The following is a 15,212-nucleotide window of genomic DNA, read 5'->3' on the forward strand; positions in this document are numbered from 1 at the left end:
GGCTATATGTGGAGATGGGGCCTTGGGGGGGTAATGAGGGTTAGTTGAGGTCACAAGGGTGGGGGCCTTGGGATGGGATAGTGCCCCTGTTAAGAGACAGCAAAGCTTGCTGTCTCTCCTGTCATAGGGGGACACAGCAAGAAGGCAGCCATCCACAAGCCAGAAAGAGAGCCCTCACCAGAAATTGACCTTGCTGCACTTTGATCTTGGATTTACAGCTTCTACAACTGTGAGAACATACCTTTGTTGTTGTTATTGAAGTCACCCCAGCCATGGTGTTTTGTTATGGCAGGCCACGCCGACTGGGGAAGAGCACGGAAAGGTAATGGACAAGGAGGCTCGTGACAACATGTGCAACAGGAGAGAGGGAACAGGGCAACAGCCTCCAGGAAGGGAGGGGCACACGGTGGTGCATCAGAACTGAGCAGTGCAGGATCTTCATCTCGGCTACAGATGTGAAGCAACCTAAATAACTATCCGTCTGCATGCTGAATAAGATCCCAACACATCGACATCATAAAATTAAAATAGAATTAATGGCCTGATTTGGAAAGTGGCCCAAGATATTCTGCTGAATGGAAAGAGTCTAGCTGTATCTAGATCACCCCCAAAGGCCTTAAAACAAAACAAAAAGGACAGAGGGAAAACGATTCCTGGATGCATGTTCAACATGCATGTCACGAGAGAGCAGGTCCTGTGGGGGCTTCTGCTTTTCATCATACCGTTTAAATATTTTCTGCAAGAAATACCACATTTCGGTGACACTGAAAGAATAAGGTAAGTGTATGTGAGCTAATGTGGGAAGATGTCAGGGATACAATGAAAGGCTGGAAAAAGAAAACCATCTGGTGGCACATACACAGAAAAGGCCCCAGAGCAAACGGTTACTCAGTTTTCCTCTGGGAGGTGGGAGTGAGGAGGGGGCAGGGGAGGTGGGAAAGGAAACACCACTTATTTACACCTCCCCCTTTTATACATCTTTCCTCCAAATGAGTGTACTGAGTGAGAACGGTGGCTTTCAGGAGGCGGGTAGGGAGGTAGTAGGGAAAAAACGGTGTGTGGAGACAGCAAGCCCTCTCTGAGTGGGCCACTTTGTATGCTTCTGACTTTCAGAACCAGACTAGTGAAATTTCACATGTTAAATACATAAATGAAAGGGGTGCCTGGGTGGCTCAGTCACGTAAGTGGTCTGCTTCGGCTCAGGTCATGATCCCAGAGTCCTGGGGTCGAGCCCCACATCCAGCTCCCTGCTCAGTGGGGAGCCTGCTTCTCCCTCTCCCTCTGTCCCCTGGCTTGTGCTCTCTATCTCAAATAAGTAAAATCTTTTTAAAAAATTAATAAATACATAAAAATGATGAGTAAATAAATAAAACCAACAAGGACAGGGGAAACCGCACTGATGGGGGCACCGGGGAGGACTACCCCAAGTAACTTTTAAATGTAATATCTGGAGCACATTAGTTTCAGGCTGAGTAACTCCAAACACCAACTAAACTCTACTGAGGAGGCCTGTTTTCCACAGGAGTATGAGTTAACAATTCTCAATGTATTTCCTAGAATGTATTTTCGAGGATCGGGCAAATAAGGAAATATACCATGGCTAATGGGACCCAAGTTCTAAGCTGTTATAATAAGGAAAGAGAGAAGAATAGAAATAGCCATATGGTATTAGATTAGATGCAAAGATATCCCTGTGAATGTAAGATTCTGAATGTACAGAATAGCAATGAAGATATGTATGCATACATACACCTATTCCCTAGATCTGTTTGCCAAGAGGACCTAGAAGCAATGACACCCATATCAACAATCACATCTAAAGAGATCTTGGTGGCCATCTGGCTGGCTCAGTGAGTAGAGCATGCGACTCTTGATCTCGGAGTTGTGAGTTCAAGCCCCACGCTGGGTGTAGAACTTGCTTATGTACCTACTTTACTTATTAAATAGAGGGTCAAAGACAGAGAGAAAGAGTGATCTTGGGTTTCTAAATATTGATTGGGAAAGCAGAAGATGAGCTTGAGCTATCTCAGTGTGCAAGGAAGTAAGGAAGCCCTCAAAGGACACATGGGCCAATTGGAAGGGGCCCTTCTGGCCCAAACTGGAATAATTTGAACATCAAAATAATGACCGTAAAGGATTGAACTAAATGAGAATCCTGTGAGTTGGTACCAGGGGTTGACAAACTATATACCATGGGCCAAAGAGGAAAGAAGAGAGAAAGCTTTTCCTTCCTGTAGAAAGTCATCTAAAAAATACAGAAGAGGGCACCTGGGTGGCTCAGTTGGTTAAGCGACTGCCTTCAGCTCAGGTCATGATCCTGGAATCCTGGGATCGAGTCCCACATCAGGCTCCCTGCTCGGCGGGGAGTCTTCTTCTCCCTCTGACCCTCCCCACCTCATGCTCTCTCTCTCTCATTCTCTCAAATAAATAAATAAAATCTTTAATAAATAAATGAATAAATAATAAAAATAAAATAAAAAATACAGAAGAAATCATGGGGGAGGGGAGGCCCAGGGTGAAGGGAGGGGGGATCACCATTTTGTAACCATCATGGCAAAAACTGATACAGGCAAAGGCCAATTAAACAGATGAAGAAACTAGTGGGTGGAAGTAAGAGGAGGTAAAATACGTTTAAAGAGCCTTGAGAATCTCTCCACAAGGTACTTAGTAATTACAAAAAGAAAAAACAGTAACTTTCATCAGAGATGCCTTGGCAGACCCCGAGGGATCATGGTCAGCATCACCAGTGACTGAAGCCATCCACGCCGTGTGCTCCCGACGTGAGGCATAGAGCACACAGCGTCACTCTGGGGTCTTCCTGCCAAGAACACATAACCTGAATCTAACCACAAGGAACTGGCAAGTCAAACCCAAACGAAAGGCCCCTGTGGCAAATACTTGGCTTGTGCTCTTCAGAAATGCCAAGGTCAGAAAAGGCTCAGATGAAGCAAGGAGCTGTTCAGGATCAAAGGCCTAGAAGGACCGCCCCTGAACGCAATGCATGGTCTCGGAGTTGCCGCAAAGGACATCAGAGGGACAGCTGTCCAAACCTTAATAAGCACCGTGGACAAGATCATGGTTATTATCGCAGCCATGCTTGTTTCTGCTTCTTAATCACTGTACAGTTACGGAAAAGAACCTTGTTTTTAGGAAACACACTGAAATATACAGAGGTAAAGGGTCGTCATGTCTGCATCTAACTCTCAGATGGTTTAGGGAAAAATGTGTGGGAAAACGGGGAACCCAGGTGAGGAAGGGGTCGGAATTCTCTGTCCTGTAATTATGTCAGAGTGAAACTAACAAAATAATGGCATGTACAAAAAATGAAGTCTGGAAGGAAACACACCAGGAGCTAACAATAGACCCTCTTGGAAGTGGGACTGAGGAGGAGATGGGATGTGGCAGGGGACATGTGTGGATTCTTCCCATCGTCACAGATAGCTCTGGTGATTTAAAAAGAAAAACAAATTTAATGGATGCAATAGACCTAAGCTTCCAGGGCTGGGCTGGCATTTCCATGAAAAGAAACTCCTGATCCCTTACCTCGCCATCAGGTCCGATTGCAGGCGTCTGTCCTTCTGCATTTTCTGCCTTCTAGAGGTAAAGAGAGACATGGTCACTCACTGACCAGGGAGGCCCAGGCACACGTGTCAAGACGGCTGCTCCAGTCCCACCCAGGGGCAGGCGCATGGCCAGGTCCCAGCGCACCTTCTTTTTCTTTTTCTTCTTTTTCTCCTTGGCGACCTGGGCAGCCTTGTGCTGCCGCACCAGCTCCGTGAGGTTAGCCACGTACTCATCTGTCTGCTGCAAGAGGTAGGCCAAGCGCTTGTCCTTCTTCTGGTCGATGAGCTTGCGGTACCCCTCCTCATCTTCAGCCTGCAGAAGGGTGAGGTTATGGGGCTTGCTTGCAAGAGACACGTGCTTGTCCATTAGTGCCCAAGGCAGGTAATCCAGAGTCAAGAAGCCCACTGGGGGTTGTTTAACCAGCAACCAGACCCTCACCAAGGGAGTGCTTAGCTGACACCAGAGCTGTGCTGTACATACACCCTTCACCTAGCTATCGACTCCCCCTTCAGTATTTCCTCAACCCCTACCCAGGGAAGACCCTGAGGGGGCCTGCTGGACAGACACACTTTTGCCAGAAGTCATTTGAAAAGGCCAACAGCAAGTCCTGGTCCCTCTGTCCACAAACGCACCCCAAATCCAAACACTTCTCTCTGGTCCAGGCCAGATTACTCTCACAGACCCATGTAACAAGCCCCTCCTGGCCTTCTAATAATCAATCAGATCATGTCACCCCAGCTTATAGCCTCCTGTGGCTCCCCCTTTAGAATTAAATCTAAAGCCTTCCTTGTGGCCTACAAGGCCCCACATGACTACGGGGACTCTGACCTCACTCGTGTCCTCATCATGCTATTCTAGGGGCCTCTTGCTGTGCCTCGCACTTGGCTTTCTGCCCTCAGGTGCTTGCCCTTGGTTCCTCTATCCCTGGAAGGCACTTCATCCAGGGAGTCATGCCCACCCTTCCCATAACACCCCATCAATCCCCACTCCCTCATCCTGCTTCCTTCTCTTCAGGGTACTTCATACCACCCAAAACGGTCTTGTTTGTTCGGCCTGGGCATCTGTCTCTCTAGGGCCAGCAGGAGCGGCCAGGAGGGTAGGGACTGCGTGCTTCTCCTTACTACTGGGGCTGCGTGCATACGGCAGTGCCTGTCAGTATCTGCCCAACTAGAGAATCACCCCGAATACCCAGACACAAAGGGTGGGGACAGAGGATAGGGATCACATCACCAGTCACTCTCCCAACCTACAGCGCGTGCCCACTCCATTTTCTGGAGAGACCACAGAGCAGTCAGCTAACCAGCCTAAGGTGTCTCGATCACCGACAGAATGAACAGGCCAGGTCTTCTGGACTCCCAAACCCAAGTTCTTTCTCTCTGTCCCACCTCTAACTCTGAGCAGTACTCCACCTCGGTATAACACAAGGCAATCGATCCCTGGTGCCTGCCACAACCAAAGCACCCACGAGGGAACAGGAAGGGACACAGCGTCACGAAGGCAGAATTTTACCATGAGTCTCCGCATTCTCTCTTTCTCAATTCTTTCATTTTCCTTCTTCTGTTCCCTCTCCGTGTTGGCATGGTAGGTGGCCACCGCCTTCGTGAGCTTCTGGATTTTGCCTGTGACCGACCTGTGATATTCTTTGAAATCCTTGGCATGCTGCAGAATGCTATTGAGGTATTCCTGCAGAGACATACACAGAAGAGAGAACTGGCTACTCCCCAGGGGTTGCTGTAACACTGCCGCAAAGGAGACAAAACTTTAAAGGCAGCTTGTTTAAAACCAAGAGGATGTAATCAAAACGGTACAACGACACTGTCTGCCCCTGAGGTTCGGCATTCTCTGTGTAAGGAAAGCCCCAAGCTGGGGACTGTGGTAAGAGGGGCCCTCCCTCAGGGATAACAGGCAGGGCCAGCCGCCTTGCCCAAACAACCTGCCACTGAACACTAACTACCCCAAAACGCCCTCACCTCCAAACGAGTCATTCCACTGCCAGGAATTCCCTTTAAGGAAAACAGCAGATATTGGCCAAAACAATTCAAGTTCAAGAATGCTTTTAGCATGATTTCTAACATTGCAAGGTTGAAATAGGCTACATGTTCCCCAGCAGGGAAATGGTTACATAAATTACTGGATGCTAAGGCAGAGAAGGAATACAACGTAAACGTTAAAAATCATGCTTCCTGCAATACTTAAAAACAAGTCAATGTCTGCATATGTTTGTTTAAAGGAGACTATTTAACTTTTGGATACTCTGTGCATACAGAAAACCAATCTGAAGAATATATACCAAAACGCTACCAGTGGTTAACGCTGAGTGGTGACTTTTTAAACTACACCAGTACTACGTATAGACTAGAGGAGAGCTTTAGAAAACGTAAATGAGCAAACAAATCAAATCGTCCCCATATCCGACTCCAGTAGAGATGCGGTCTTCCTGACTGATCTTGTAAAAGCTAAGTCAGATCACACCCTCCTCTGCTCAGGACCCTTCATGGCTCCCACCTCACTCAGGGCAAAAGGCCCAAGTTGTCTCCTCAGCCCAGACACTCTGCCCATCACACCTCTCTGCCTCACCTCATCCCACTCTCTCCCTTGCTCACTCCACTCCAGCCACACTGGGATCCCTGCTGGTCACAGAACACATGGCACATTCCAGCCCCAGGGCCTTTGCGCTTCCCCTCAAGCTGCAAAGCTCCTTGCCCACGTCTTTGTGGCTTCCTCCCTCAGATCCCGCCTTCCCAGAGAACTCCCACAACCATGCTGTGTCAACAGCCCCTCCGTCCCTCTCCATTCCTGCCTTCCATCTCTTCATACCCTATCACCTCCCAACATGGCATATGTGATTATGGCCCGTTCTCCCACTGCCGTTTGGTTTTGTCCACTAACATATTCTCGGTGCCTAGAATACTGTTGTGATGAAGACAGACAGCATGCTTAGAAACAAACCGAACAAGACTCAACAGCGTGCAAGCTCCTGCAGCCCAGGCACGCAGGCCAAGCCTTTGCGGTGGGGCGGGGACGCACCTGGTGCTTCTGCCGGCGCTTGCGCTCCTGCTCGATCTTCTGCTGCTTCTCCAGCTTCTCGGTGATGCGGGCCTCACGCAGGGACTGCCGCTTGCTGCGCTTGTAGGCCTTGGCGTTGAGGGCCGTCTCGAGGGCTGTGTCCCTCCTCATGCACACCACCACTTCCTGTCGTAGCTTGAGGAAGGAAGAAATGTTGTGCACAACGTTGTCAGATCCACACATAATTACATATCTCAAGACTGCTGCTCCTTCCAGAAGGATCCGTTCTAAATGCTGTCTGGTGGGTGCCCACAGAGAGCGCGAGCACAGGTCAGAAGACGACCGCTTCTGGACACCCAGCAGAACGTTCTCTCAAACCTGCAGGTCTCCAGCTCTGCGTCCCGTCAACCACACATAAAATATTCCTTATGGGTCATTCAAAAGTATAGTACCCTCAAAAATAGGCCCACTTAAGTCTCCTGTTTTAAGCTGGCAACTACGGCCTTAGGAAAGACCCACAACTATTCATCCCAAGAACAGCTAACGTCCCACCATTGTGCAGGACATGGACAGGAGAGGACAGCCAGCCAATGAGGATACGAGGTCACTGTTGCTTTTAATGATCAGGACACATTTAGTAACTGCATGGCAAGTAGCTCTTTGAACCTAAGCATCAACGTTGGCAGAAGAGGCTCTTTTCCTCAAGCCACGGGCCTGCGCCAGTGCCCACCTGCCTCTGGAAGTTCAGCAGCCTGAGCGCTTTGAGCTCAATGGTCGCTTTGGTTCGCAAATCCCCGGCCAGGGACCCGGGAAGGTTTTCAAGTTCCTGAATTCGGTGTGCGATTCGAGCCTGCAGCCTGGGTGGGAAAGACAGAAGAAAGGAGAGATGATGAGAGCTCTTGAATATTCACGGGAGCCCCCTGTTCCCCTTCTTTAAAGGTGGAGCCTCAGGAGAATCCATCCCTCAAGGAAGGCAGATCCTGGTCAGGAGATGGGAAATGGCTCAGAAAGGGAAGCCAGCCAAAACACAGAACACAGAAAGAGCGGGGCAGGCGCAACAAACCTGAACCTGATAGGGCACACCTGCCTTGTGACATTTCAGCAGCGACAGCTGGCTGTGGAGTCAGGCGGACCAGTGTCTCCACCCCAGCCCGGGGACAACCCCGCAGAGCAACCCTACAGGCTTGGTCTAAGGTTCAAATGAGATAATCCCCCTTCTCAATGTTTCACACATATTTATGAAACACCTACTGTGTGCCAGGTACTGATCCAGATGTTGGGCCTTAGCACTAAACAAGACTAAACAAGATTAATTTGTTATTCTCATAGAACTCACAGGCTTATCAACAAGACAGGCCATAAAGGAGTTAAAAAATTAAGTATCTACACTAATTCCAGAGAGTACCAGGTACTCTGAGAAGGGCGCTGGAAGTGAGGAGGGTAGGCAGGGCCTCTATGAGCAGGTGACCTCAGCAATTAGGCCTAAATTAGCCAAGGAGACATGTGCAGCCTGTGCAAAGGCCTGAGAGTAGAAATGAGTCTCACTTGTTCCACAGAAAAAGAGGAACAGGGGGAGTGGCATAGGCAAGGACAGAGCCTTGGGCAGGGCGAAACAAAAAGGTGCTTACTGGATGGGCAATGGGATACCAGTGGCAGGTTCGAACCTGGGGAATAGATCTAATGGAAGTTAATTATAAAAAGAGACCTCAAACTGCTGTGTGCGAAACAGACTGCACAAGCAAGGGGGAAGAGCAGGGAGACCAGCAACATGGTGTAGACCAGGTGGCGGGGTCCACAGTGTGGAAAAGGCCACTAGTTCCTGGGACTGGGGAGAGGAGCTGAGACGAGGACATGGGAGATGAGGGAGGGTGAGCAACTGTGAAGGGGAGGCAGGGTCTGGCCCAATGAGCTGTTGTCAGGTGCACGGGGAGAGAAACGGGAGGGAAACGTGGGGGACACAAGGACATCTGAAAGGCCATTTTAAGCTATCTAAATGGAGCTGGAGGAGAGGTGCCTGGGTACAGGAGTTGGAGCTCCAGAGCACATCACAGCTGGTGAGGCACTTTGGAGACCGTTATTAGACAAAGATTTACTGATACATCTGGAGACTATGATGAACAAACAGCCCCTCCCGCATGGGGCTTATGTTTACCAAGGGAGGCCAGCCCTGAACAAGTTGTCAGTGCAGTGGGGAAACGGGAGGGCAAGGTGCTCAGGGGGCGAACCTGAGGTGCCCCAGCCACCTGGGACACAGTGATACAGGTGCACTGGGCACCCACTATCTCTCCCAGCGCCTGGCATGCAGAAGGCCTTGGTAAAGCAGCCAGCAACTAGTGATGTTTGAGAGGGCCCACCACAAAGCTCTGACAGGTTGCTTTTTGAGTGCTGATGAGCCGAAAGTTAGCAAGGAGAAAAAAGCACTTCCATTCCAACATCTATCTGTATGACCTCTAAGGAGGGCAGTTTTGCAGAATCCAGGAAATTTCCCTGCCTAGGTCCCCTGTACCCAAGCCATGGCACTTTTAGGGATTTACTCTGACACGTGTGCACACGTGGGAAAAGAGAGAGATGCAAGTGTGTTGACTACAGCATTGTTTTAACAAAAGATTAGAGGGAAAAAAAAAAAGATTAGAAACAACCTGACATCCCTTCCGCCAGAGTTCTGGCTAAATCAATTACGGTAAAAAGCGACCGGATAGAATATTATGTATCCATAAAAAGGGAAAAGCTCATTTGGTACAAATAGGGGATGATCTGACTCTGCTCTCACCGGAGGAACCATGTGCACATCATGAAACACGTGGGCACCTCATGGCAACCTTGTCTGCCTATCCACACATAGGATTTCTCTGGAAGGATACATAGCAACACAGAGAACTAGGCATGGTGACAGATTTCTGATCACATATCCCACCGGCCTTTAGAACCGTGAGTCAAACCGACACGTGTCAGGGCTGACCGGGGCTAGGGGCAGCAACCCCAAGTGGCCCTAGGCAGCAGCGCCCTCACCTGTACTCCCGCTCCTGCAGGATCTCCACAGGGTCCAGGCCCCGCGGCTTCTGGATGGGGGTGATACGGCTCTGCTTCTGGTGCAATGGCACCATGGGGGCAGGCTGGGCAGGCTGCCCCGGCGACTGCGTCTGGGGCGGCATCACTGGGGAGGCAGCGGGCGGGACGGCGGGGGGCGCAGGTGAGGGGCGGCCCGTTGGCTGTGGGGGGATCAGCTTCTGAGGTGTGCTCGTGGGGGCAGCAGCATTCGCCATGGGTCCTGGGCCGGGGTAGGGGGAGAGGAGTCAGGCGGGAGGGGCACACAGCTTTGAGTTCTGGCTCAATTCTGGGGGTAAATGAAAAGCCTGCTGGGCGCTCATGGCCCTCGGGGACAAACTCATCCCCAAGGCTGACGAGGCCTGCGCAGGCCGCCACGCTGCCTCTCACTCAGGGATCCCTCAGGGGTCCCCCTCCCTCCTGCCTCCTCCGGACCTCAGCAGACATGTCCCCTCCCGAAGCCACCCCTGCCTAAGCGCCGCTCCCGGGTTTGGTCCTGCTGCGTGCGGCCTCACGGGACCAGCAGTTTCCGACCTTCATCTGGTGCCCAAGGAATCTTACTCAAGCAATGAGCTCTCCTGTGCCCATCACTAAACCTCGGGCTCTGAGGGGACAAGGAATGAGTCTGTTTTGTCTATACGTCACCACCAGAGGCAACCCTCCAGCACCCGATGACCGTGTCTTGCACAGAACACAGAGGCTGCACAGTCAGCAGAAGCGGAGCCCTGAGCCACCCTGTCGCCCTGCCTGCCTCCCACAGTACTGGGGGCGGGGGGAGGGGGTGTTCTCAGGAGGGAAGGGGGTCACACACGGCCTCTGGGCTCGGAGGCGCCCTGTCCAGAAGGATGGGATCTGTGGCTGTGGGAGCGCCTCTCCACAGCTCTCACTTGAGTCATCCAGGGGGCTCGTTCACTAGGATCCTCCTCTCCTTGGTGAGGAGACCCCATGATTACCACGACCCACAGGACAAGGTGCGGCAGGAATCATGCAGTGGAACAACCTAAGCCCCTGTGAACTGACCAGGGACAGGTAAGACCCAAAGAGGGCCAAAGGAACGGAGGACTTGACCTTGGCCCCCTCTCTCTGAGCAGGCTCCCTCTCAGGGGCGGCATGGCACAAGCTTGTGACAGGAGCCAGGGAAGAGGCATGTCACCAAGACAGAGGGGACTTACCTTCAGGCCAAGGCTTGGGAGGCCCTCCAGGAGGCTGACCTGGCATCCCAGGAGGCACGCCTGAGGGTCCGGGGGGGGGCATGTTGGGCCCTCCCATACCTACGCATATGGAGAAACATACAAGACAATAAACGGCATCCTGTGTTTATGCCTGCATCCACCCCCATGGGCAGGCCTGGCTCCAGGAGACACACCCAACAACAAGCCCCTCAGTATGGGCAAGGGGGGGGCGCGGGGGGGCCACAGCTGGAGAAACAACATTGAGCACGAAAGCAGCTCGGCTGCCTGAGCGTCCTGAGTGCTGCCGACACCATGCGGTCTCCAGGGCGGGGGGGGAATGCCCGAGGGTAGCAGAGCCCAGGCCTGTTGACATCGCTGCCCACCTTCTGGTAGTTTGCTCTGAGTCCCCTCCCCACCCCGAGCGCTGGGGAGAGTGGGCCTTACCGTGAGGCCTGCTATAATTTGGAGGTGCTGGTCCCGGACCCGGGCCAGGGCCAGGGCCGGGGCCGGGGCCAGGTCCCGTTGCGGACACAGAGGGTGGAGGTAGTGTTGGCATCTGCTGCTGCATCCCGGGCATTGGCCGCTTCCCCTGCACCGCCATCTGCAGGTGGTCGGGGAGGGGCTGCCCCCTGGCCAGCATCTTGTATGCCATGATCTGGGCTCTGAGCTGATGCAGCTGGTTCTGGTTAAATGGAGTCGGGCCCCGGTTCTGCTGGCCCAAAGCCTGGGGATCGGCACCATCCAGGGGGGCCCCTCCTGGCCCAGAGGACAACTGTGGGCCTGAGGACGGGCCACTGGCTGGAACTGGACTGGAGGCATGCTCAGAGCCGCCCAGGGGAGAAGGGTAACCTGTGAAGCAATGTGGGATCCAAGTGGTCACTCGGCAACACACATCCTATGATTTCTAAGGCAAAGACAGTAACCTTTCAACTGTGCTTACACCGGCTCCTATCCCGAGACAGGGGGCGGCCAATGACTTTAATCCCAGTATTCAAAGAAGAAGCACCCACAGAGATGGCACATGCAGGCAGCCTGACCAGTGGCCGGCACGACCAGTTTGGGTTGGCTCAGCTTTCAGCAAGTTGCTTGCTGATGGTCAATGCTGAGCTGTTACACAGATCCAGGCCTCCCTCGGGCCTGCCCTCCTGCCCTTCAACTTGGACAGACCACGCCCCTAATGTCCATTCAGTGTAGAGCCCAGGGAGGAACTGAGCTTCCCACCCAGATGACAGGAAGTCACCTACTCCATCATTCTCCAACTGCCCTGTTCAGAAAAACTACATGGAAGGCTTGTTAAAGCAGAGCCCACCCACCTCAAGATTCTGTCTCAGCAGTCTGAAGTGGAGCCCCAGGAATCTGCATTTCTAGTACATTCCTGCTGGCCCGAGGAGCCCACCCTGCTCGGCCCCTGTCTAAACTCCAGGGCTGCATATGGATGCATCCTACCAGGGTTCCCTCTCCGGAGGCTGCTCTAAGACAAGCCGGCCCAAAACGGGCACTGGCCAAGCGCAAGCTCAACAGCCCTCCGTGGCAGAGTATGCCACAGGGCTGAACTGTCCTGGGTCTACCCTGAATCTGCCTGTGGGAGACCGGGAAACCCAACTAGGAAAATGACCTCAGGACACCCAGGGTAGGGTTTGGGGTTGGGGGAGCAACAAGCACACTGAAAGAAGAGTAATAAAACAGTACCTTGGGAGTGCTGGTCCATGGGGCTTGGTGGCGGCCCCATCCCTGCGTGGGCCCCCGACCGCATCGCCATTCCCTTCATCTGGCTGTAGCGGGGGTCATCTGACATGCCCTTCTCATGCATGGACTCCATTGGCTACAAGAGGGGACAATGACAAGGCAAGCTCAACAAGAGCGAACAGGAAGAGGCAGCATGCAAAGTGCCGCCTGAGAGTTCATTGCCACTAAAAATGTCCACCCAAGGTCGCCCTGGTATGTACTGAATCACCAATGTGACCAAGCAGCTTAGGTCCAAGCCATGGCCCTGACACCGACTTAAGTCTCAAGCAGATGCAGAAAGCAATGTTACTCGGCAGTGGGCAACCACCTAGGAGCCTGGAGGTCTGGAAGTGAAGGGACAGATGGATCAGGGCGCCAGGAGATAGTTTCAGATGGCCAAAATACCATGCAGAAAAGACATGAGCTCCTGGAGAGGAGCTGTTTTGGCTGGGACACCAAGCTCCCCATTAATCGTCACAAGAAGACCTGGTGACCACCAATCTTTGGATCAGAAACCCTCTTCCTTGGGAGACTGTAAGTCAGGGGGACAGACAGAAATTTCTGCCTGTAAGTATGATTACACTATGTTCGGTGTCCTCACTGATCTGAGATTGGCCTCCAGCCTACTAGTTGGGAGGAAAGGTGTCTGTGGCGTGGTTCTGTCCCTCCTAAGAGGTACATCGGATCTCTGCAGAATGAGGACACCTATTTTCCCCCCAAAGGCTCAGCACTAAGTACTTCCCCGACTGGAATGGCTGGTAAAGGGGACATTTTTTGGGACCCTTCCAGGCACTCTGCTAGGCCCTGACTGGCACGAATATCCTGGTCTCTGGGAACTCAGTCTAATGGGTGGGTGGCCCAGCAAAGTCAACTACAGCTCAGTGTGTGCCACGGGAGAAGCAAGAGAAGAGGAGAGGGTGCTTGGCGGGGACCACAGGAGCAGCCTCAAATGCAGGAAAAGGGGGGCCCTCAGGAAGCTGACGTCTCTGCAGGCGAGGGGTGTCCCACTGCCATGGCCCCTGGTCCCTGGGCTCCTGACACAGTGCAGGACAAACAGCAGGTGTCTGGCAGACGTGTAGTGTACATGCAGGCGATTCCAAGACGAAGAAACAAAATGCGCAGAGAGGGAAAGAGGCTATGCTGGAGAACCCAGATTCAATTGTGGGGGGGGGGGGTAGGGGGACAGCCAGGTCACCAACAGCTTCCCAAGAAGGAAGCAACAAGATACTGTTCACAGAAATGTGCGGGAGATGCGGAAGGCAAGAACGGCCAGAGGGATGAGCAGGCTCCACCAATGACTCAGTGAGTGACCATCTCTCTGAGACCCCACTTCCTCATCTGTAAAATGGGCACAATAACCATCTACACCTGATGGGCGGGGGAATTTAAGTGGCATGGGTACAAACACATGGATAGCCTGGGGAGGGAGGCTAGAGGGGTCAGCAGAGACCCCTCTTCTACGAGGATCTCTTGTGGTGTCTGAGACTTGAACATGTCAGTTCTTCCTTTAGACACTGACCACCCAGGAACACAGTGAGAAAGGAAAACTATTTGTGTTAAGAGGTTTTTTTTTCCTCACCTCACTGGCAAAAGCATCTCTGATCAGTTCCAGAAGTCAGGACAGTGAGTGAGTGGCAACCAAGTGCAAGAAACCATGTGACATAAGCCACCTTTCAGGGATCTGGACATTTTTATTCGTTAACAAAAGGCAACCCTGGAACAGTGTGACCACATCTCCCATGTGGAATGATAGGTACGGGAGACACAAGGCAGGAAGCCTCCTGGCTCAGAGCAGAAGGCAGGATGCACTGTCCAACCTCCCACCTCCGATCGTGTGGACCCAGCCAATCAGGGCACTGGGCGCAGGCTCCCTACCTTGTGCATCTGGTGCATGTTGTCCTGAGGGTATCCTCCAGGTCCCTGGGTTGGGATGGGGTGTCCTGCTGAGGGAGGCCCCGGACTGGGCCCCATCATGCTGTGGGCAGAGCCCGGTGAGGGACCCGGGCTAGGGCCCAACATGGCTCCAGGGGAGGGGCCGGGGCCCGGGGAAGGGCCCGGCCGAGGAGTTCCGCCCAGCGGTGGGTCCGGGGTGGACATTGTCACAGGAGCCGCACACAGTGGTCTCCTGCTGGAGAGAAGTCCTGGTCAGGCTGGGGCTCAGGGCCATCAGCAGGCCGAGGCGGCAAGGCGGCAAGGGTGGACCACAGGGAGCACTGCGAGAAGCACCCATTTGACAGGGAGCTGGCGCCTCTGACATGCAACACCCCAACCCCGATACCGGACCTTTCTCCTCCATTCTTCTCACAGCGGAGAATACATCAGGCATACAAAGTCAGATCGAAGTCACCTGAGCAAGGGATGGGACTCAGGAGGTGGAGGTCCACAGCCACTGCCCCACTTGGGGTCTCACTTCCCTTGCTATTCTGATCACAACAAAGAGAATGTCTCAGGGCAGTGCTGACACACCCTTCGTGCCCAGTACCTGTCACCTTCCTAAAAACAACAAGGGAGAGCAAGACTAAGGCTCAAAGCCGTTGCCAACAACAGTATCCAACTGGGCCTTCGGAAGTTCAACAAATACAAATATTCACAGCAAGCGATGCTGGTTTTCCACCTGGGGCAGTGAGACCAAGTTTCCTTTAAAATAAATGAATGGGGGCACCTGGTTGGCTCAGTCGGTTAAGCGTCTGCCTTCGGCTC

General features: G+C 52.7%; 1 protein-coding gene across 13 annotated transcripts in view; it reads right to left on the bottom strand.

Annotated features, from left to right (window-relative positions):
• SMARCA4 (SWI/SNF related, matrix associated, actin dependent regulator of chromatin, subfamily a, member 4) overlaps positions 1-15,212 on the bottom strand; it is an 89,133-nt gene that overhangs the window by 56,580 nt on the left and 17,341 nt on the right. For 10 of the 13 annotated variants that reach the window (XM_034997901.1, XM_034997905.1, XM_034997906.1 and 7 more), the window contains 10 exons: positions 14,388-14,637; positions 12,477-12,609; positions 11,232-11,636; positions 10,788-10,886; positions 9,580-9,838; positions 7,301-7,427; positions 6,592-6,765; positions 5,074-5,247; positions 3,709-3,876; positions 3,544-3,594 (listed from right to left, as the gene is read on the bottom strand). In XM_034997901.1, coding sequence (XP_034853792.1) covers positions 3,544-3,594; positions 3,709-3,876; positions 5,074-5,247; positions 6,592-6,765; positions 7,301-7,427; positions 9,580-9,838; positions 10,788-10,886; positions 11,232-11,636; positions 12,477-12,609; positions 14,388-14,609 — 1,812 coding nt within the window. In that variant the 5' untranslated portion in view covers positions 14,610-14,637. Of the gene's footprint in view, positions 1-3,543; positions 3,595-3,708; positions 3,877-5,073; positions 5,248-6,591; positions 6,766-7,300; positions 7,428-9,579; positions 9,839-10,787; positions 10,887-11,231; positions 11,637-12,476; positions 12,610-14,387; positions 14,641-15,212 lie in introns of those variants that run through there. The other 3 variants (XM_034997902.1, XM_034997903.1, XM_034997897.1) reach the window with 2 other exon arrangements.

Source organism: Mirounga leonina, unplaced genomic scaffold, assembly GCF_011800145.1.
Source record: "Mirounga leonina isolate KUSES-001 unplaced genomic scaffold, KU_Mleo_1.0 Mir_94, whole genome shotgun sequence".
NCBI classification, from domain to species: Eukaryota; Metazoa; Chordata; class Mammalia; order Carnivora; family Phocidae; genus Mirounga; species Mirounga leonina.